General features: G+C 48.8%; 1 protein-coding gene and 1 long non-coding RNA gene across 2 annotated transcripts in view; both read right to left on the bottom strand.

Annotated features, from left to right (window-relative positions):
- The window catches only part of ALS2CL (ALS2 C-terminal like), a 51,292-nt gene that overhangs the window by 15,582 nt on the left and 12,107 nt on the right, over positions 1-23,603 (bottom strand). Inside the window, 10 exon segments of the mRNA XM_039549339.1 lie at positions 4,980-5,091; positions 5,882-6,040; positions 7,074-7,172; positions 8,104-8,169; positions 11,509-11,558; positions 11,561-11,707; positions 13,255-13,321; positions 14,212-14,288; positions 17,664-17,783; positions 21,948-22,076. Coding sequence (XP_039405273.1) covers positions 4,980-5,091; positions 5,882-6,040; positions 7,074-7,172; positions 8,104-8,169; positions 11,509-11,558; positions 11,561-11,707; positions 13,255-13,321; positions 14,212-14,288; positions 17,664-17,783; positions 21,948-22,076 — 1,026 coding nt within the window.
- LOC120409652 lies at positions 10,588-11,463 on the bottom strand. Its single transcript, XR_005601390.1, has 2 exons — positions 11,174-11,463; positions 10,588-10,888 (listed from the first exon to the last, which is right to left on the bottom strand). It is a non-coding gene; the product is annotated as an uncharacterized LOC120409652 (long non-coding RNA).

The raw sequence follows: 23,603 nt of genomic DNA, 5'->3' as shown, positions 1-23,603 counted from the left end.
CCGCTGCCATGGCTTGGCAAGGAGAGTTCCGGAAGGGATACTGGGAGCTGGCAGAACCTATCAGCGGCCAGTTGGAACATGGACAATTCTCTGAGCCACTCAAAGCTGTGACCCCCTCTGTGATCCACAGTTAAGAACAGACAAACTCCCCCTCCGAGCTCTCTCTCGTTTCCGGCGCTGGGACAGGTGGCTGCGGGCCCCGTGTGGGGGCCAGTGGGCCCGGCCAGGCCCTGCTTGGGCCAGGCCCGGGCCGGGCCACGGCCATCCTGGAGGCCGATGGACCCTGTTCCAGCCGTGGAACCCCCCCCACTGCCTTGCCGTGGGCAGCCGGAGCGGCTCGGCTCTCCCCCCTCTCCACTGCGATGAGAAAAATTCAACATTCCAGCTGCAAAGCTGCAAGGCCGAGGTGAGAGTAACCCTTTTATTGCTGTGAAGAACTGAAAACCTGAGGGAAGAGAGAGAGGAGATGCTTAAAGCTGAAATTCTGTTGTGAAGCTGTGATATATCAGAGTATCCCGTTGTAATTCCATGAAGATACGGGGGGTGGAGTGTTCAACTCGTGAGCAGAAGCACCTGCGCTGAGATAGGCAGATGCTGACGCAGCTGTAATTTCATGAGAAGTTTGGACAGGGAGAGATGGACCAGATGAGGACTTTTGCTCTGAACGGGAAAGGAGAAAACCTCAGTCCCGAGATGAACCAGATGAGGATTTTTGCTCCAAATGGGAAAGAAGAAACCTCAGTCCCTAGAGATGAACCAGATGAGGACTTTGGCTCCAAATGGGAAAGGAGAAAACCTCAGTCCCTAGAGATGCTCCCAGAGACAGTCCTAACGATGAAGATGAGGAAGACCCTTTGCTCCCAGGGAAGGAGAAGGGCCTCTGTTTTTGTTTCTGAACGGCTCAACCTTAAAATTGTACCCCAAAAAACTTCAAGAGTGGACCCTCGAAAGCAGTTGTGGGAAAAGCTGCAAGTCGGGGGAAGGGACTCACATGCGAGCAGAGAGACTCCTCTTCCTAAACGGACTGAACAATATTTGGAAGTGGGCGGCTGTCTCGTTGTGATAATGTTCTCATAGCCTGATGTCATGGCTTGGCAAGGAGAGTCCCGGAAGGGACGTCCTTGCTGAGGGTGCTGACAGCTTCCTCTGGGACCTGGCAGAACCTATCAGCGGCCAGTTGGAACATGGACAATTCTCTGAGCCACTCAAAGCTGTGACCCCCTCTGTGATCCACACTTAAGAACAGACAAACTCCCCCTCCAAGCTCTCTCTCGTTTCCGGCGCTGGCACAGGTGGCTGCGGGCCCCGAGTGGGGGCCAGCGGGCCCAGCCAGGCCCTGCTTGGGCCAGGCCAGGCCGGGCCACGGCCATCCTGAAGCCATGGACCTGTTTCCAGCCGTGGGAACCCCCCCCACTGCCTTGCCGTGGGCAGCCGGAGCGGCTCGGCTCTCCCCCCTCTCCACTGCGATGAGAAAAATTCAACATTCCAGCTGCAAAGCTGCAAGGCCGAGGTGAGATTAACCCTTTGTTGGGGGTTTCAGTTTAGTCTTAGTTTTTTCCTGTTAAAGGAATTTTCTCCCATATGCATGTTGCTAGGGGACAAATAGCTGTACTTAAGAAAGACAAAAAAGGGAGTGGGGCGGGCCTGGCTACTCCTTTGTCTACACCTGGGTGTGGGGTCAGTGTCGCTCGGAGCGTCCGGAGAGAGAAGCTGCAGAGAAAGGAGCTGCTGGCTTCTTTCTTTTTGGCCGTTCTTTCTTCCTGCTGGAAACAACGCCGGGACCCCAAAAGCCGCTTTCCCTGCCCTGCTGGAGACCGGGCTGTGGCTGCCCTGCCCCGCTGCTGCTTCGAGCTTTCGCTACGCTGTAGCCCTGCTCACCCTGCCTGCCTGGGCCTCCGTGGGGTTCTCCCATCTGGATACATCTCGTCTGCCACCCGGGATTTGCGTTCGTCCCTGCCGTTCCAGCCTGCTGTTCCTGAGAGCCCGGGATCGGCTGCCCAGGGGTTTGTGAAGCCTTTGTTCCATCCCTCCCGGGATCCCAGGGCACCGGTGCCGCGTGCTCCCCGAGCTCGCTCCGGAGCGCCCCCTGCAGGCCGCGGGGAAACCATCGCACCTGCCCTGCTCACCGGGAGCCGCCAGCGCCCCTGCCGCTGCGAGCGGAACTGCACCCGAGGGGAAAGGCCCGACAGCCGAGAAGGCTGGCACTGGGTTTGTGATTGCTGTTACTGCCATAGTTGTTGTTGTTTTCGTTTGACTGGTTATATACATATATATATATAATAGTAAAGAACTGTTATTCCTATTTCCCACATCTTCGCCTAAAGGCTCTTGATTTCAAAATATAATAACTTGGAGGGAAAAGGGGTTATATCTGCCACTTCAAGGGGGGCCTCTGCCTTCCTTAGCACACACCTGTCTTTCAAAACCGAGACACCCTTTTATTGCTGTGAAGAGCTGAAAACCTGAGGGAAGAGAGAGAGGAGATGCTTAAAGCTGAAATTCTGTTGTGAAGCTATGATATATCAGAGTATCCCGTTGTAATTCCATGAAGATCTGGGGGGTGGAGCGTTCAGCTCGTGAGCAAAAGCACCTGCACTGAGATAGGCAGATGCTGACGCAGCTGTAATTTCATGAGAAGTTTAGACAGGGAGAGATGAACCAGATGAGGATTTTTGCTCCAAATGGGAAAGGAGAAACCTCAGTCCCGAGAGATGAACCAGATGAGGACTTTTGCTCCAAACAGGAAAGGAGAAACCTCAGTCCCTAGAGATGCTCCCAGAGATAGTCCTAACGATGAAGATGATGAAGACCCTTTGCTCCCAGGGAAGGAGAAGGGCCTCTGTTTTTGTTTCTGAACGGCTCAACCTTAAAATTGTACCCCAAAAAACTTCCAGAGTGGGCCCTCGAAAGCAGTTGTGGGAAAAGCTGCAAGTCGGGGGAAGGGACTCACACGCAGGCAGAGAGACTCCTCTTCCTAAATGGACTGAACAATATTTGGAAGTGGGCAGCTGTCTCGTTGTGATAATGTTCTCATAGCATGAGCAAGAAGAGACTTCTCTTTCTAAAAGGACTGACCAAGGTTATTATGGAAGTGGTAAACAGACTGAACATCTCCAGGGTTGTCTTTTTCCATTGTCAGTGGGAGAAGGGAGGAAGGTGGGGGGAGGAGAAGAGTTCTGAAGGTGTGCTCTGATTTTATTTTTTTTCTTTTTTCCCTCTTTTAGGTCTGTTCATCAACTTCTTTCTATTCTCTCAAGTTTGGTTCCTGCTTTGCGTTTCTCCTCATTCTCATCTCACAGCAGATCAACAGTAATGAGTATTTTAGACCGAACCCACTACACCACAGAATTCCCACCTGCTCCGATTCATCCCGGAAAAATCCCATTGATGGGATACGGGATCGACTCGTGGAATGCGGATGCCAAGAATTTGGGTTGGGGTTTTCCCCGATTTTTCCTGTCTGTGGTCGGGAGAAAGTTCTGGAAAATCCATGGAGTGGTGAGGAAGCTCGGAATGGCACAAGGATTCCATGGATTTTCCTTGGGAAAGGGACAAAAAAAGCAGGATCCTGTGCTGGGAAGGGAAACCGAGGAATGTCACGGGGTCAAACTCGTGGTGCTCCCAAGTCCGGGATATTTTCCCGATGGTTCTTTAGGAACTGATTCCCACAAAACAGGAATGTGCGGAATCATGGAATTCCCTGCGGGAAGGGATCCGTAAGGATCGGAATCCGACCGACAATCCCTGCCTGTCCCCGGGAGCGTTATCCAAACATTCCCAGAGCTCTGGAAACCTCGGGAATGAGCCCATTCCCTGGGAAACTGCTCCAGGGAAAGCCACGGGATAATTCCTATCCCTAAGGAATTCTCTTCCCACTGGGATTTAACCCCAGCTTTCCACCTGGAGCTTTCCTCATCCCCAAAGCAGCCAGGAAACTTCCCGAGTCACCAGCGGCCACTTCCCGAGCCGGAAGACATTTTCCTCTGGAATTCTTTCCTTCCTGGACAAGGCCCCCTCTGGAGAAATCCGAGCTTCCCAAGGGAAGCTGCTTGCTCCCGGCAGTTTTCCATGAGGAAAAGCGGAGCGGCTGCTCCCACCTGGAAACTTCGGGAAGTTCGAGGAGCCTCTGGCAAAGCAACGGAGCTTTGCTCGGGTTCTCCGTGGCTGGAGGATTAACGGGAAGTGTCCATCCCCAGTGTTTTTCCTGAATTTGGGAAGCAGGGATGAGCTCGTTGGGTTTTTTTAAGGATGGGGTTTTCCATGGTTTTATTCCAAATTCCCTTTGTTTTTCCTCGCCAATTCCCAACCTTTGCGTGAACTGGACTCGCGATGTTGGATCGGTGAATTCCCAATGTTTGATGGGTGAATTCCCGTTGGAAAGGGAAGGGTTGGGGATCTCCAGGAAAGATGGAATGTTGTGGAATCTCGGAATGGTTTGGGATGGAAGGGAGCTTCAGGATCATCCCATTCCATGGGCAGGGACACTTCCTACTGTCCCAGGCTGCTCCAGCCAGGCCTTGGACACTTCCAGGGATCCAGCCCCAGCTTCTCTGGGAATTCCAGCCCAGCCAGGAATTCCATCCTCAATCCCATCCATCCCTGCCCTCTGGAAGGTCCTCAGAACCGGAACTTAACCAAGCTCTTGTTCTTCAAAAGCGTTTCTATGGGAAAATCATGGAATATCCTGAGTGGGAAAGGCCCACAAGGATCAAAATCCAACGCAGCCATCCCAACAATCCCACCCTGTGAATCCCTGGGAGCGTTATCCAAACATTCCTGGAGCTCTGGAAACCTCGGGAATGCGCCCATTCCCTGGGGAATATCCAGTGCCCCACCACCGTCCCAAGGAAGAACCTTTCCCTGATTTCCGACTCTTTTTGTTCTCCAAGATTCATTCCGGAATGAAATCTCCATCTTGTCCTTGGCAGCGAATTCCACATGCCAGGGATTCAGAGATTCCATGGAAATCCTGGACTCACCACCATTTTATCCGCATGGAATGTCCTCTGGAAGCAGATCCCTGACTGGGTCACCACGATGCCGGCTCCGTGCCTGTGGTCATCCAGCCACATCCCGATGTATCTCTCGCCTCTGGAATGCAAGAAAAGCCAAAGTCGGGATTTTTCCCAGTTTTCCCAGCTCTCCATCCATGATGTGCAGGATGTCCCACACCAACTCAGCTCCCGGAATGCTTTCCCAGGAATCCACCCCCTCCATCCCAAATCTTCCCATCCAAACCTTGGGATTTCTCCCACCCAATCCAAATCCATCCCACCTTTACCTCTCCCTGTCTTCCCAGACCCCATATCCATTCTTTTTGTTGTTTTCCCATTTTCTCGTGGATTTGAAGGAACCCTCGGCTGAGAAGTTCTCCAGGATGTCCCATTCAAACTCCGCTCCGGGAATGTTTTCCAAGGAATTCAAGCCTGGCTCCATCCCAAACTTCCCCATCCAAACACGAGGATTTACCCCACCAAATCCAAACTTCTCCCACACCTAAAGCCACCTCAGATCCATCCCACCTTTACCTCTCCCTGTCTTCCCAGACCCCATATCCATTCTTTTTGTCGTTTTCCCATCATCCCATGGATTTGAAGGAATCCTTGGCCGAGAAGTTCTCCAGGATGTCCCATTCAAACTCCACTCCGGGAATGTTTTCCAAGGAATTCAAGCCTGGCTCCATCCCAAACTTCCCCATCTGGGAATGTTTTCCAAGGAATTCAAGCCTGGCTCCATCCCAAACTTCCCCATCTGGGAATGTTTTCCAAGGAATTCAAGCCTGGCTCCATCCCAAATTTCCCCATCCAAACACAAGGATTTATCCCACCAAATCCAAACTTCTCCCACACCTAAAGCCACCTCAGATCCATCCCACCTTTACCTCTCCCTGTCTTCCCAGACCCCATATCCATTCTTTTTGTCGTTTTCCCATTGTCCCGTGTATTTGAAGGGATGCTCGGCCGAGAAGTTCTCCAGGATCCCAAAGCCTTGGCGCACGTTGTCCTTGAAGTAGCCCTTGTAGACCGTGTCATTCCCATACCTGCAGGAAGAGGGATGGAATTCCAGGCTGGGAATATCTGACAGCTACTCCTGGAGCAGGAAGCCAGGAAAATGAGGAGATCAGGCTGCTCCATCCCTAAAGATTCCCGATATTTGTCTGAGAGCGCTGGATTTGATCCTTGTGCACTCAAGGAATGGGCGTCGCCCAAACCAGACAGACCATTCCAGCTTCCCAAATTTTCCAAGGACACAACGCACGGGCTTGGAATTGTCCTGGGAGAGGCCACTGAGTCCATGACCTCTCACCAGCCTGGGCACAGGGAGCACTGGGGAATCCAGGCTGGAACATCAGATCCGTAGGAAGCCAGGCTTGGATCCACCTCTTTGTGGTGGCCACCAGCCCTTCCCTGCATTGATCCCTCTGGGAAGAGCAACTCTGAGTTTAAAGCAGGAGCAGAACATCCACGTTCCTCTTCCATGGGCCTATCCCAGTTGGAATGTTGGGTTGTCGGTTCTCCTCTGCCACACTCGGCATGGAGAAATCCGGGATAGGGATGAGCAGGATCCGTGGGCAGCCCGGTGTTCCCAGGGGCCAAAGCATTTGGGGTGACCTCAGAAGAGAAAATTCCAGGGAGAGCTGCGAGCCCCTTGCAGGGCCTAAAGGGCTCCAGGAGAGCTGCAGAAGGGACTGGGGCCAAGGCCTGGTGGGACAGGAGCCAGGGGAATGGCTTCCCAGTGCCAGAGGGCAGGGGCTGGATGGGAGGATTGGAATTGGGAATTGCTGGCTGGGAGGGTGGGGAGGGGCTGGGCTGGAATTCCCAGAGCAGCTGGGGCTGCCCCTGGATCCCTGGCAGTGCCCAAGGCCAGGCTGGAGCAGCCTGGGATAGCGGGAAGTGTCCCTGCCCATGGAATGGGGATGGAATGGGATGATCCTTAAACTCCCAAACAATTCTGGAATTCTAAAAACCCACAAAGCATTCCCAGACCAGGCTCCAAAGATTTCGGACAACATTTCCCGCTTTCAACCCTTGGAGCCCCCTTTTCCCTGGAACACATCCATGGATTTTACTTACTCACAGATTCCGTAGCCCCTCATCTTGCCCTGGTACCAGTGGCACTTGTAGCAGTCGTAGCGGTCCTCGGAGCGCCGCGGGACCAGGCAGATCCCAAACCTGCCAGGGGCACATGGAAAAGGTCACCATGGAAAAGGGCGGCATGGAAAAGGTCAGCATGGAAAAGGTCACCATGGAAAGGTCACCATGGAAAAGGGCAGCATGGAAAGGTCACCATGGAAAAGGGCGGCATGGAAAAGGAAAAGGACACCATGGAAAAGGTCACCATGGAAAAGGGCAGCATGGAAAAGGACGGCATGGAAAGGTCACCATGGAAAGGTCACCATGGAAAGGTCACCATGGAAAGGTCACCATGGAAAAGGACACCATGGAAAAGGGCGGGATGGAAAGGTCACCATGGAAAAGGGCAGCATGGAAAAGGGCGGCTCCGTTGTAGTGGATGAAGTCTAAAAACCCAAGGACCTCCCAGATTCCCAATCTTTCCGTGCTCGGAATCAACCCCACCTCGGACATTTCTCCCAGGTGCCACTGGATTTTTTCCAATGGAAAACTCATCCCCTTGGGAGCGGCATTCCCAGTTCCTCGTCGTTCCTTCTCCAGAGTTTCTTCCAACCTTGGTTTTCCCCCCTTTTTACCCCTTCCCCGAGTGAAATGTTTTGGAATTCCCGACAAAAAGTGTTCGGGATCTTTTTTTCCCCCTTAAAACCCTTGGAAAAATGAGGAATCTTCCAGTCTTCCTTCCAAGAAAATCGAGATAAATAATACGCGAATTTCATGGAATGGTTTCTTCCCTGTGCAAACTCCTGATGGAAGCGAGGTTTTAAAGGGATCTAAAAACGACTTCAAGACACTTCCTATGAATAAATTCCCATGGATTTAGGGATCAGATTCCAGCTGAACGGAAACGTCTGCCCGGAACTGATCCCCTGCCGCTCACTGCCAGTCCCCTCTCTCCACGTGACAACCTCCGGGATGAACCATTCCATAGGTTACTCTGAAAAGTGGGAATATCCCGTTTTCCAAGGCTTACCCGTGCTCCAGGCCCTCCTGGAAATCCCCGACGTGGTTGCGTCCATCGCGCCACCTCAGCGTCCCCCTGGAATCCAAGGAATTCTCTCAGAAGGGACATCCCAACATTCCCACATGGAACAGGAGCTTGTAAAGCACAGCCGAAATATTTCGGCCAGCTTGGACGGAGCTTTGAGTCCCGTGGAAGACGCCCACGGCAGGGGGTCGGAATTGGATCTTTCCCCAAGTTCTTCCCAACCCAAACCATTCCCAGATTTGATGGCAAACATCCAAAAAATCCCTCGGAGGACAAGGACACAAGAGGCACCTCCAGGCCTTGGTTTTCAGCGGGAGGAGGATTTAATCCCATCATGTTTTCCTGCTCTGGGATGAGTGGGAAGAATCCATTGCACGTTCCCTAATCCCAAAAACATTTTGGGGAGGTGCTGGGTTGTGCCTTTAGGGCCTTGCATGTGATCCTTGCTTAATTACAGGGATTCAGCCAGAGCCTGGCACATCCCCACGGACACGGCGACACCACAGCCCGGAATTCCAGCGTGTCGGGCACTGGGAAAACAAGAGAGGAACGCCAGGCCCAAGGGATCATGAATTCCAGCTGGTTTGTGGGGGCTGGGAAAGCGAATTCCAGGAGGTGACAAAGCAGGGAGAAACGGGAATAAAAAAAGGATGGTGGAATTCCTGCTCAGGTCCGGAGTGCATTTCCCATCTTCCCGGTCTCCCACTCCACCCACACCCGCTGTAATTCTCGCCTCATCCCAGCAAATCCGATCCCTGCGCGTTGCCCAGCCAGAGGAAATGGAATGATGGAATCATGGAATGGTTTGGGCTGGAGGCACCTTGAAGACCATCTCACCCCATGGCTGCTCCAAGTGTCCCACCTGGCCTTGGACATTCCCAGGGATCCAGGGACAGCCTCAGCTTCTCTGGGAATTCCAGCCCAGCCCCTCCCAGCCAGGAATTCCATGGCAAAGTTTAATCCAAACCTCCTCTGGGTCAGTTTGGCAGGAGATGGTGCAACACCAAAACCACGACGAGGTGGTTGGACTCGCGCCGAGGTTGTTGTTCCAACCCCGACACGAGGTGGGCTCTTTTCCAGGTTTTCCAAAGAATTGCTTGGATGCGTTCCAAATTTTAAATCTTGGCTTTCGTCTCCTTTGGATTTGTGGCTGGGAATGGAAAATCCAAAAGGGATGAGGGAACAGCTGGAGCTGAGCCGGGTTTAGGTTGGGTTTAGGAAAAGGTTCTTCCCCCAGAGGGTGTCGGGCACTGAACGGGCTCCCAACGGAACGGGCACATTCCCAAGGCTGCTCCAGGAGCGTTTGGAAAGCGCAGGGTGGGATTGTTGGGATGTCTGTGCAGGGCTTGGAGTTGGATTGGATGATCCTGGTGGGTGCATCCCACTCAGGATATTCCGGAATTCCATGTTTGCTCCAGCCCCATCCGAGTGGGAGTCTGTCCTTCCCCCACCCCAGGTCACCTGGAATTCCAGGACAGAGCGTGGAAAACACGGATGTTTTTGCCAAAGAGCCCGAATTCCCACTCCCACAGCTCTTCCCACATTCTCCTCCCTCAGAAATCCCGGAGCAGCCACCAAGGCCAAGACGCTGCTCCGGAACCTTCCGGCAACAAAATCATGGCAGAGGAATTCCAGGAGTGGGAAGGGAACTCAAATCCAAGGTATTGAACATCCGCAATCCCTTAATTCGGCCCCAGATCTCCTGGGATGCCTCACCCGAGTCACTCCATGGGAAGCAGGAGAGGTTGGGATTAATCCCGATTTTCCAGCCCTAGGGCAGGGGAGGACAAAAACCGGGGCACGGTTTTGAGGGAGTGAAGGTGGCGATGATGCCCAGGGCTCTCCTCAGGTGCAGCTCTGCCCTAAACATTCCTTGGATGCCATTCCACAATCTTTTCCGTGGAATCTTCGGGATTCGGCTTTGGATTTGGGGTTGGAACTGAAGGAAAACCCCTCCCAAGCCATTCCTAGTGTGGATTCGTTCATTTTTTCAAGGCTCTCTCCAACCAAGTCTCTCCATCCTTTTTGCTTCCAGAGCAAACTGTGGAAAACTCGTGGAAAAGAAGATTTCCAAAGGTTTTGGTGGCTGAGGAGGTTGCTCATATTCCATGGTTTTCCCAAAAAAACCCCCCAGACTCTTCTCTATCCTATATCAAAGGAATTTTGGTTGGGAACCTTTGATTCCCAGACATTCCCTCGCTTAAGCTCGGATTTACTGAACACTTCCCTTGTTCCAGTCAATGCAGTTTGTATTTAAGCTCGGTTTAATTCCTTGGGTAAAAGTTGGGATGTTTCAAGTTTGGGTAAAGTTTAAGGAGATTTTGGTAGCAGGGAATCAAATTTCTCCCAACAAAGGCTTTTTATGGGGATCTTCCTCATCGTGAGGGTGAGGTTTTCATGTCTTAAGCCGAGATCTTGATTTTAGGCCAAGCCTAAACGCTGATCAGAGGCACCAGCCCACGCAGCACCTTCAGGGTGATCAACACCTCATTTATGGGCAGCCTTTAGGATTTAATCCACAATAAATCCCAAGTTTTAGGACTCAGGCTTTGCTAAGCCTGCTCTGAAGGCCAGAATTCCCTCTGGATAAAGTCCAAAGAGATTTTGGAAGCAAGGAATGAATTTTTTCACAAACGAAGGCTTTTTATGGGGATTTTCCTCATCGTGAGGGTGAGGTTTTCATGTCTTAAGCCGAGATCTTGATTTTAGGCCAAGCCTAAACGCTGATCAGAGGCACCAGCCCACGCAGCACCTTCAGGGTGATCAACACCTCGTTTATGGGGCAGCCTTTAGGATTTAATCCACAATAAATCCCGAGTTTTGGAACTCAGGCTTTACTAAACCTGCTCTGAAGGCCAGAATTCCCTCTGGATAAACTTCCAAAGAGATTTTGGAAGCAGGGAATCAAATTTTTCCCAACAAAGGCTTTTTATGGGGATCTTCCTCATCGTGAGGGTGAGGTTTTCATGTCTTAAGCCGAGATCTTGATTTTAGGCCAAGCCTAAACGCTGATCAGAGGCACCAGCCCACGCAGCACCTTCAGGGTGATCAACACCTCATTTATGGGGTTTAATCCCTAAGCCATGGCTGAGACAATCCATAGATTCCAAGTTTTGGAACTCAGGCATTGCTAAGCCTGCTCTCAAGGCCAGAATTCCCTCTAGGAACGAGTGAAGCAGGAATCAGAGCCTGGCCCATTCCAGCCCGGATTCCAACCCCCAACCCCCTTAACAACCCAACTCCTCCCTTATCCCCACTCCGGAAATGCCCAAAAAGGAGGAGCCCCTCGGTGATGTCCTTGAGTGACCTCGGGGATCATCCCCGACCTTCCCCAAACCCCAATTCCGGCCTCATTCCCGCTCGGAAAAAGGGGCCCCAGAGGTTCCTTACTTGCCATGGGGCTTCCCCCAGCGCCACTCGCCCCTCGTAGGTGGCCCCTCGGGAGCCGGCCGGCCGCGCCGAAGGTGTAGGAGAAGAAGCGGTGGCTCGGAGCGGCGCCGCCTTGGCCAGCGTGGCCCCAGAGAGGGAAATCCCGCTTGCCGTGGAGCGCCTGGCGCACGGCCTGCTCCAGCTTCCAGCGCCACGCGGCCTGCGGGAAAACCGGGAAACTGGGAATGGGAGAGGAGGGAGAGCGGCGGGAGGGGGTGGAGCGGAGAGGGAGGAGCAAAGGAGGGAGGGATTTCTACTTGGATGGGAAAAAAAGGGGGAATTTCTACTTGGATGGGAAAAAGGGGGAATTTTCACTTGGATGGGGAAAAAGGGGGGATTTCTACTTGGATGGGAAAAAAAGGGGGAATTTCTACTTGGATGGGAAAAAGGGGGAATTTTCACTTGGATGGGGAAAAAGGGGGGATTTCTACTTGGATGGGGAAAAAAGGAGGAATTTCTACTTGGATGGGAAAGAAAGGGGGGAATTTTCACTTGGATGGGGAAAAAGGGGGGAATTTTCACTCGGATGGGAAAAAAGGGGAATTTCTACTTGGATGGGGAAAAAAGGGGGAATTTCTACTTGGATGGGAATAAAAGGGGGAATTTCCACTCGGATGGGAAAAAAGGAGGAATTTTCACTTGGATGGGGAAAAAAGGAGGAATTTTCACTTGGATGTGAAAAAACCAGGAAAAGTTTCTACTGGGATGTGAAAAAAGTGGGAAATTTCCACTTGGATGTGAAAAAAGTGGGAAATTTCTCCTTGGATGGAAAAAATCAGGAAAAATTTTCACTTGGATGTGAAAAAAGGGGGAAATTTTTCCGATGCTAAAAGAAGTGGGAAATTTCCACTTGGATGTTAAAAAAACAGGAAAATTTTCCACTTGGATGTGAAAAAACCAGGAAAATTTTCCACTTGGACGGTAAAAAAAGTGAGAATTTTCTCCTTGGATGGGAAAAAAAGTGGGAAATTTCCACTTGGATGGAAAGAAATGGAAAATTTCCACTTGGACGGTAAAAAAAGCAGGAAATTTCCACTTGGATGTGAAAAAAGTGGGAAATTTTTCCACTCGGATGTGAAAAAAGGGGGAAATTTTTCCAATGCTAAAAAAAGTGGGAAATTTCCCCTTGGATGTGAAAAAAGTGGGAAAATTTTCCATTTGGATGTGAAAAAAAACAGGAAAAATTTCCACTTGGATGTGAAAAAAAGGGAGGAATTTCCACTTGGATGTAAAAAAGCAGGAAATTTCCACTTGGATGTGAAAAAACCAGGAAAATTTTCCACTTGGGTGGTAAAAAAAGCGGGAAATTTCTCCTTGGATGTGAAAAAAGTGGGAAATTTCCACTTGGATGTGAAAAAAGTGGGAAAAATTTCCACTTGGATGTGAAAAAACCAGGAAAATTTTCCACTCGGATGTGAAAAAAGGGAGGAATTTCCACTTGGATGTGAAAAAAGTGGGAAATTTCCCCTTGGATGTTTAATCACGACGTTCATTAAAATCCCAAGCTGCCTGTGGAAAACTCCAGGAAAATCAGGAAGAAACCGATGGGCTCCCACCGACATTCCTCAATCCCATCAACTCGGAGCCACCTCCGGCAATCTCATCCCAGATTTTCTTGGAAAAAGAGTGAAAAATCCCAAGGCGAGCCCTCCTGGATGATTATCCTGCCTCAAATCATAAAAAGTTGGGAAAATCCCGAAGCCCGACCTTTATTTGGGGCTCCTTGGCGGAGAGGACGAAGGTTTCTTCCGGAGTTGTGACGCGCAGTCCGTACCTGGAAGGGAAAATCCGGCATGGAAACGGCATTTCCCGATCCAACGGCAATTCCTGCTCTTCCCGCGCCCCTCCAGGAGCTGCCGCTGCTTTTCCAGGTGCTTTTCCTGGAGGGATCTCAAGTTCTCCAAGTCTGGAGTAAAGAATTTGGGATGAGAGGAGAGGCGGGTGGGACAGCAGCAGGAATTTTTTCATGGAAAAGGCGCTCAGGCCTTGGAATTGCCCTGGGAGGTTTGGATTCCCAGCCTTGGAGGTGCCCAGAAAATTCCTGGAAGTGGCAGGAATTTTTTCATGGAAAAGGCGCTCAGGCCTTGGAATTGCCCTGGGAGGTTCGGATTCCCAGCCTTGGAGGTATCCAGGGAATTCCTGGAGGCGGCAGGAATTTTTTCATGGAAAAGGCGCTCAGGCCTTGGAATTGCCCAGGGAGGTTCGGATTCCCAGCCTTGGAGGTATCCAGGGAATTCCTGGAGGCGGCAGGAATTTTTTCATGGAAAAGGCGCTCAGGCCTTGGAATTGCCCAGGGAGGTTCGGATTCCCAGCCTTGGAGGTATCCAGGGAATTCCCGGAGGCGGCAGGAATTTTTTCATGGAAAAGGCGCTCAGGCCTTGGAATTGCCCAGGGAGGTTTGGATTCCCAGCCTTGGAGGTGCCCAGAAAATTCCTGGAGGTGCTCTGGGCTGGGCACAGCTCGGATGATTCCAGAGGGTTTTTCCAAGCTCAGAAATTCTGGGATTTCAATCAGGCAGCAAATTCCAAGCTGCTGAGATCCCCAATATCCACATCCCAAAACTGCTTGGAAAGGAGACGGGAGCGAGCTTTGGGTCATTTTCCCGTCACCCTCAACATTTGCATTCCCTGGATTTTTAATTCCCGCTGGGAATTTCTCACTCACGATCCCGGAGCCGATTTCTCTCCGCACTTTTCATCCACCCACACCAGCTTCAGATCGAAACTCTGGAAGCTGTTCCCCTGGAAAAACAAACCAAAAAAAAACCGGGAAAAGATGTTCCTGGTGTCGCTGCAAACAGCCCTTTGCTCCGGCCCTTCCACGGAATTCCCTCCTTTTTGGGATCCCATCCATCCCACATCGGGATGAGAGGCCTTGGAGATGGAAAACGCACGGGAAAAGAGGGAAGTTCTTGCTTTAAAACCGTTCCGTAATTCCAAGGCTACATCCAGCAGCAAAACCTTCCTGATCTCCACAGGAATTCCTTCCCTATCCCATGGCAACATTCCCAAATCATTCCCAGAGCTTTGTGGCTGCCCCTGGATCCCTGCAAGTATCCAAGGAAAGGTTGGATGGGGCTTGGAGCAGCCTGGGATAGTGGGAAGTGTCCGTGCCCATGGGATGGGGTGGGAATGGATCGACTTTGAGCTCCCTTTCCATCCAATCCACGCCAGGATTTATTGAGGATCTGCATTCCAGGGGCACCACCCAAAATATCCCAGAAATCCCAGATTTCGGGAGTCGCCTTTTGGATCGGCAGCACCCAAACGGAACAACATCAAAGGAAAATGGGGATTTTCCCATCTCCCTTCCCTGCCTCGCATCCACACCGAGCTGCTGCCTGCCAGGATGGAATTTTCCAAGGAATTCCCCTTTTTTCCCCCCAGATTTGGGACAGCCAGCAAGGCGGGGACATGCAGCTTCCCAACCACTTCAATCCCAATCCAGCTGTCATTCCCAAACCTCCAGAAAACTCGGCAGCAGCAGCGGGTGAGACACGGATGGGAATCGTGGATTCCAGGGAGGAATTCCCATGGAATCTGCTGATCCCGTGCGCCCATCCCGGCCGCAGGGTGATGGGATGATCCCGCGGATGATCCAACTCCGCCAAAATCGGGCGGATAAACCCCATCCCGGGGCCCGGCTTGCTTTTCCCGGAGTTTTTAGGGAGCCTGGAAGCGCTTGCTCCCAGCAGGATGAGAATTCCCATGGAATCTCCGCCCCATTCCCAAGGGTGGATCCTGAGCTGTTCGCGAGGTTTGGGAATGTTGCAGCTCCAAGGTTTGGATCCATTCCTGCTGGATGCCGGGAGCTCAGCGGGATAAATCCAAGCTGGAATTACCTGACGGGAATGAGGCGGCGGCGGCCGTGGCTGGGGACACTCCGCACTCCCAAAAATTCCCAGAAATTGCCAAAAATTCCCAGAAATCCCTAAAAATTCCCCAAAATTCCCAGAGATTTCCAGAAATTCCTAAAAATCCCCCCAAATTCAAAACAAAATTCCCCCCAATTCCCCGAAATTCAAAAAAAATCCCCGAAGTTCCCAAAATTCCCAGAAATTCCCAAAAATTCCCCAAAATTCCCAGAAGTTCCCACAAATTCCAAAAAATTCCCAAAAATACCCCAAAATTCCCCAAAATGCCAAAAAAAATCTCAGAAATTCTCACAATTCCCAGAAATTCCCCAAAATTCACAGCAATTCCCAGAAATTCCAAAAAATCCCCAAAATTCCCAGAAATTCCAAAAATTCACCAAAAAAACCCCAAAATTCCCAAAAATTCCCAAAAATTCCCAGCAATTCCAAAAATTCCCCGAAATTCCCCAGAAATTCCCCAAAATCTCAAAACTTCCAAAAAATCCTAGAAATTCCCAGAAATCCCCAAAATACCCAAAAATTCCCAAAAAATTCCCAATAATTCACAGAAATTCCCAAAGAATTCCCAAAATTCCCAGAAATTCCCACAAATTCCAAAAAATTCCCAAAAATACCCCAAAATTCCCCAAAATGCCAAAAAAAATCCCAGAAATTCTCAAAATTCCCAGAAATTCCCCAAAATTCACAGCAATTCCCAGAAATTCCAAAAAACCCCCAAAATTCCCAGAAATTCCAAAAATTCACCAAAAAAACCCCAAAATTCCCAAAAATTCCCAGCAATTCCAAAAATTCCCCGAAATTCCCCAGAAATTCCCCAAAATCTCAAAACTTCCAAAAAATCCTAGAAATTCCCAGAAATCCCCAAAATACCCAAAAATTCCCAAAAAATTCCCAATAATTCACAGAAATTCCCAAAGAATTCCCAAAATTCCCAGAAATTCCCACAAATTCCAAAAAATTCCCAAAAATACCCCAAAATTCCCCCAAATGCCAAAAAAAATCCCAGAAATTCTCAAAATTCCCAGAAATTCCCCAAAATTCACAGGAATTCCCAGCAATTCCAAAAATTCCCCGAAATTCCCCAGAAATTCCCCAAAATCTCAAAACTTCCAAAAAATCCTAGAAACTCCCAGAAATCCCCCAAAATTCCCAAAGAATTCCCAATAATTCCCAGAAATTCCCAGAAGTTCCCCAAAATTCCCACAAATTCCCCAAACCACCTCCAGTGGCTGCAGGAACCATGGAAAAATCCTGGTTTTCCCAAAGCGTGGGAGCCATGGAATGAGAGCATTGAGCCACCCCTGGAACAACCCAGGGCCGCAATTCCCAGGGGGAAAGGGCTTGGAATATTCGGGAGGTGCCTGTGGATAATCCCCAGCGAGTGCGGGAATGTTCAGGGGATCTCCTCCGCTCCTTCCCAAATTTCCTTTGGTTTTCCAGTGAAATCCACAAGTGGATGGAGCCGGGAAAGTTCTCCCAACTTTTCCCAAAGTCTGCTGGAGTCGCAGCAAAAGAACCGGAATTTTCCTGCTTTTTCTTGGGAAATTCCTGCCATTTCTGTCATTCCATTGGGATTTTCCTGCCTTTTCTGGGGAAATCCCTGCCATTCCTTGGAATGTTAGTGCCATTTCTTTGGGAAATTCCTGCCATTTCTGCCATTCCATTGGGATTTTCCTGCCTTTTCTTGGGAAATTCCTGCCATTCCATTGGAATTTTCCTGCCATTTCTTGGGAAATCCCTGACATTTCTTTGGAATTTCCCTGCCTTTTCTTGGAAAACTCTTGTCATTTGTTTGGAATTTTCCATCCTTTTCTGGAGAAATTCCTGCCATTCCATTGGAATTTTCCTGCCATTTCTTTGGGAAAATCCTGCCATTTCTGCCATTCCATTGGAATTTTCCTGCCTTTTCTTGGGAAATCCCTGACATTTCTTTGGAATTTTCCTGCCATCCCTTTGGGAAATTCTTGTCATTTCTGCCATTGCGCTGGAATTTCCCTGCCTTTTCTTGGAAAACTCTTGTCATTTCTTTGGAATTTTCCATCCTTTTCTGGAGAAATCCCTGCCATTTCTTTGGAATTTTCCTGCCATTTCTTGGGAAATCCCTGCCATTTCTTTGGAATTTTCCTGCCTTTTCTTGGGAAATCCCTGCCATTCCATTGGGATTTTCCTGCCATTTCTTTGGGAAATTCCTGCCCTTTCTCCGCGTTCCCGTCCCAGCCCCTCCGGAGAATCCCGGCCCGACCTGGATCAGCACCAGGACGTCGTCGAAGAGCAGGATGCGCTCGGAGCGGGCGGCGCCGGCAGCCACGGGCAGGTTCCTGCTGTCCTCCAGGAGCCTCCTCTCGGGAACGCACAGCACGTCCTGCCGGGGATGGAGCAGCGGGAAAAGCCGGCATTGGAATTCCAGGCGAGAATTCCTGCAGGGATCGGCTGGCTCGGGGTTCCGGTGAAACGCGCGACCCCAAACTCAGCTTCAAACCCCCAGGGAGTTCCTGCAGCTCGGCCGCCCAGCTCCGCTCTGGCGAATTCCAGCCTCAAATCCTTGATCCAGATCAAATTCCTGATCCGGATCAAATTCCCGATCCTTATCAAATTCCCGATCCATATTCAATTCCTGATCCCCATTAAATTCCCGATCCCCATCAAATTCCCAATCCTTATCAAATTCCCAACCCCTATCAAATTCCTGATCCCCATCAAATTCCCAACCCCTATCAAGTTCCCGATCCCATCAAATTCCCGATCCCATCAAATTCCCGATCCCATCAAATTCCCAACCCCCATCAAATTCCCGATCCCCATCAAATTCCCAACCCCTATCAAATTCCTGATCCTTATCAAATTCCTGATCCATACTAAATTCCTGATCCCTATCAAATTCCCAATCCATATTAAATGTCTGATCCCTATCAAATTCCCGATCCCCATCAAATTCCCGATCCCTATCAAATTCCTGATCCATTTTAAATTCCTGATCTCCATCAAATTCCCAATCCCCATCAAATTCCTGATCCATATTAAACTTCTGATCCATATTAAATTCCTGATCCCTATCAAATTCCCAATCCATATTAAACTTCTGATCCCCATCAAATTCCCAATCCCCATGAAATTCCTGAGCCACATCAAATTCCTGATCCATATTAAATTTCTGATCCCTATCAAATTCCCAATCTATATTAAACTTCTGATCCCCATCAAATTCCCAAACCCTATCAAATTCCCGATCCATTTTAAATTTCTGATCCCCATTAAATTCCCGATCCCTATCAATTCCCGATCCATATTAAATTCCCGATCCATATTAAATTCCCGATCTATATTAAATTCCCAATCCATATTAAACTCCTGATCCCCATCAAATTCCCGATCCCTATCAAATTCCCAATCCAGATCAAATTCCTGATCCAGATCAAATTCCCAATCCCCATCAAATTCCCGATCCCTATCAAATTCCCGACCCATATTAAATTCCTGATCCATATTAAATTCCCAATCCCCATCAAATTCCTGATCCATACTAAATTTCTGATCCCTATCAAATTCCTGATCCCCATCAAATTCCCAATCCCCATCAAATTCCTGATCCATATTAAATTTCTGATCCATATTAAATTCCTGATCCCTATCAAATTCCCAATCCATATTAAACTTCTGATCCCCATCAAATTCCCAATCCCCATGAAATTCCTGAGCCACATCAAATTCCTGATCCATATTAAATTTCTGATCCATATTAAATTCCCGATCCCTATCAATTCCCGATCCATATTAAATTCCCGATCTATATTAAATTCCCAATCCATATTAAACTCCTGATCCCCATCAAATTCCCGATCCCTATCAAATTCCCAATCCAGATCAAATTCCTGATCCAGATCAAATTCCCGATCCCTATCAAATTCCCGACCCATATTAAATTCCTGATCCATATTAAATTCCCAATCCCCATCAAATTCCTGATCCATACTAAATTTCTGATCCCTATCAAATTCCTGATCCCCATCAAATTCCCAATCCCCATCAAATTCCCGATCTATGTTAAATTCCCAATCCCCATCAAATTCCTGATCCATATTAAACTTCTGATCCATATTAAATTCCTGATCCCTATCAAATTCCCAATCCATATTAAACTTCTGATCCCCATCAAATTCCCAATCCCCATGAAATTCCTGAGCCACATCAAATTCCTGATCCATATTAAATTTCTGATCCATATTAAATTCCCGATCCATATTAAATTCCCAATCTATATTAAATTCCCAATCCATATTAAACTCCTGATCCCCATCAAATTCCCGATCCCTATCAAATTCCCAATCCAGATCAAATTCCTGATCCAGATCAATTTCCCAATCCCCATCAAATTCCCGATCCATATTAAACTCCTGATCCCTATAAAATTCCCAATCCCCATCAAATTCCCAATCCCCATCAAATTCCTGATCCATACTAAATTTCTGATCCCTATCAAATTCCTGATCCCCATCAAATTCCCAATCCCCATCAAATTCCCGATCCCATCAAATTCCCAATCCCATCAAATTCCCTCTGGCTCGGGGTCCCAGTGGCCCCCCTGGACACCAAACTCAGCTTTGAAATTCTCAGGGAGTTTTTCCAACTCTTCCACCCAGCTCTGCTCTGGTGAATTCCAGCCTCAAATTCCTGATCCAGATCAAATTCCCGATCCATATTAAACTCCTGATCCCTATAAAATTCCCAATCCCCATCAAATTCCCGATCCCCATCAAATTCCCAACCCCTATCAAATTCCTGATCCTTATCAAATTCCTGATCCATACTAAATTTCTGATCCCTATCAAATTCCCAATCCATATTAAATGTCTGATCCCTATCAAATTCCCGATCCCCATCAAATTCCCGATCCCTATCAAATTCCTGATCCATTTTAAATTCCTGATCCCCATCAAATTCCCAATCCCCATCAAATTCCTGATCCATATTAAATTTCTGATCCATATTAAATTCCTGATCCCTATCAAATTCCCAATCCATATTAAACTTCTGATCCCCATCAAATTCCCAATCCCCATGAAATTCCTGAGCCACATCAAATTCCTGATCCATATTAAATTTCTGATCCCTATCAAATTCCCAATCTATATTAAACTTCTGATCCCCATCAAATTCCCGATCCCTATCAAATTCCTGATCCATATTAAATTTCTGATCCCCATTAAATTCCCGATCCCTATCAATTCCCGATCCATATTAAATTCCCGATCTATATTAAATTCCCAATCCATATTAAACTCCTGATCCCCATCAAATTCCCGATCCCTATCAAATTCCCAATCCAGATCAAATTCCTGATCCAGATCAATTTCCCAATCCCCATCAAATTCCCGATCCATATTAAACTCCTGATCCCTATAAAATTCCCAATCCCCATCAAATTCCCAATCCCCATCAAATTCCTGATCCATACTAAATTTCTGATCCCCATCAAATTCCCGATCCCCATCAAATTCCTGATCCATATTAAATTTCTGATCCATATTAAATTCCTGATCCCTATCAAATTCCCAATCCATATTAAACTTCTGATCCCCATCAAATTCCCAATCCCCATGAAATTCCCAATCCCCATCAAATTCCTGATCCATATTAAATTTCTGATCCCCATTAAATTCCCGATCCCTATCAATTCCCGATCCATATTAAATTCCCGATCTATATTAAATTCCCAATCCATATTAAACTCCTGATCCCCATCAAATTCCCGATCCCTATCAAATTCCCAATCCAGATCAAATTCCTGATCCAGATCAATTTCCCGATCCCCATCAAATTCCCGATCCATATTAAACTCCTGACCCCTATCAAATTCCCGATCCCATCAAATTCCCGATCCCATCAAATTCCCAATCCCCATCAAATTCCCGATCCCATCAAATTCCCTCTGGCTCAGGGTCCCAGCGGCCCCCCCTGGACACCAAACTCAGCTTCAAACCCCCAGGGAGTTTCTCCAACTCTTCCATCCCCCAATACCGAGCATTCCTTAAAATCCCAGGGAAACGCTGCCATCCCAATCCAAGAAAAAAAAAAGGGACAACAAAAAAAACCCCAAACCCACCCCTTCGATGCTTCCTGGAAAAACAGGGTGGGAAGCAGGTGAATTCCCAAAAAACCAGCCGGAGCAGCCTCAGAGTGGGATCCTTGGAGATGTCCAAGGCCCTGGATCCAGCTGGGATATTTTATGGATGCTGGGATATTTTATGGATGCTGGGATAGCGGGAGGAGTCCCAGCCCATGGATGGGGCTGGAACGGGATGGGATCGAAGCTCCTTCCAATCCAAACCATTCCCCGATTCCACGAAAAGCATCAGCTCCCTATTCCTGATGGAAATCCCGAACTTTCCTCCCCAGAATTCCACCCGGCTCTGCTCTGTGGAATCCCAGCCTCCAATTCCCAATCCCGATCGAATTCCCACACGGATACGGAGGGCGCATTCCCAAAGGGCGCCTCCCATCCCGGCCACGATTCCCGGGGAGGACTCACGGTGAATTTGTATCCCAAGGATTTCCACAGCTCCTTGGTGAGCCAGGCCTCATCCAGGACCTGGCTGCTGAAAGATTCCAGCTTCCCGAATTCCCGCAGAACCGAGCCCACCACGTCCTTCTCACATTCCTGGGAAAAGAAGGGAAAACGCCAGGAAAGCTTCGGGTTTGGGCCAAGGCAGATCCAGGGTGGATTTTTTGGGGAATATTCCTTCCCTGGCACTTCGGTTGGATTTTCGGGAATATTCAGCAGCGTGTCCGTCCTGGATGAGGGGAGATCCAGGTGGGATTTTTGGGAATATTTAACAACGAATCCATCCTGGAAAAATCCAGGTGGGATTTTCAGGAATATTTAGCATGGAATCCATCCTGGGAAGATCCAGGTGGGATTTTCGGGAATATTTAGCGACGCATTCTGGACCAAAGGAAGTCCAGGTTGGATTTTTGGGAATATTTCTTCCCTGGCACTTTGGTTGGATTTTCGGGAATATTTAGTGACGCATCCTGGAAAAATCCAGGCGAGATTTTTGGGAATATTTAGCAAGGAATCCATCCTGGGAAGGTCCAGGTGGGATTTTTGGGAATATTTAACAACGAATCCATCCTGGGAAGATCCAGGTGGGATTTTCAGGAATATTTAGCAAGGAATCCTGGACCAAAGGAAGTCCAGGTTGGATTTTTGGGAATATTTAGCGACGCATCCTGGAAAAATCCAGGTGGGATTTTTGGGAATATTTAGCAAGGAATCCTGGACCAAAGGAAGTCCAGGCGGGATTTTTGGGAATATTTCTTCCCTGGCACTTTTGCTGGATTTTCGGGAATATTCAGCAACGCGTCCATCCTGGAAAGATCCAGGTGGGATTTTTTGGGAATATTTTGCAAGGAATCCATCCCGGGAAGGTCCAGGTGGGATTTTTGGGAATATTTAGCAAGGAATCCATCCTGGAAAAATCCAGGTGGGATTTTCGGGAATATTTGGCAATGCATCCTGGATCAAAGGAAGTCCAGGTTGGATTTTTGGGAATATTTCTTCCCTGGCACTTTGGTTGGATTTTCGGGAATATTTAGTGACGCATCCTGGAAAAATCCAGGCGAGATTTTTGGGAATATTTAGCAAGGAATCCTGGATCAAAGGAAGTCCAGGTTGGATTTTTGGGAATATTTAGCGACGCATCCTGGAAAAATCCAGGTGGGATTTTTGGGAATATTTAGCAAGGAATCCTGGACCAAAGGAAGTCCAGGTTGGATTTTTGGGAATATTTCTTCCCTGGCACTTTTGCTGGATTTTCGGGAATATTCAGCAACGCGTCCATCCCGGGAAGATCCAGGTGGGATTTTCGGGAATATTTGGCAATGCATCCTGGACCAAAGGAAGTCCAGGTTGGATTTTTGGGAATATTTCTTCCCTGGCACTTTTGCTGGATTTTCGGGAATATTCAGCAACGCGTCCATCCTGGAAAGATCCAGGTGGGATTTTCGGGAATATTTAGCAAGGAATCCATCCCGGGAAGGTCCAGGTGGGATTTTCGGGAATATTTGGCAATGCATCCATCCCGGGAAGATCCAGGCGGGATTTTCGGGAATATTTGGCAATGCATCCTGGACCAAAGGAAGTCCAGGTTGGATTTTTGGGAATATTTCTTCCCTGGCACTTTTG

This window comes from Corvus cornix, chromosome 2 (assembly GCF_000738735.6).
Source record: "Corvus cornix cornix isolate S_Up_H32 chromosome 2, ASM73873v5, whole genome shotgun sequence".
Taxonomy (NCBI): domain Eukaryota; kingdom Metazoa; phylum Chordata; class Aves; order Passeriformes; family Corvidae; genus Corvus; species Corvus cornix.
The sequence above is the reverse complement of the archived record's forward strand: the minus strand, read 5'-3'. Positions and strand labels throughout refer to the sequence as shown.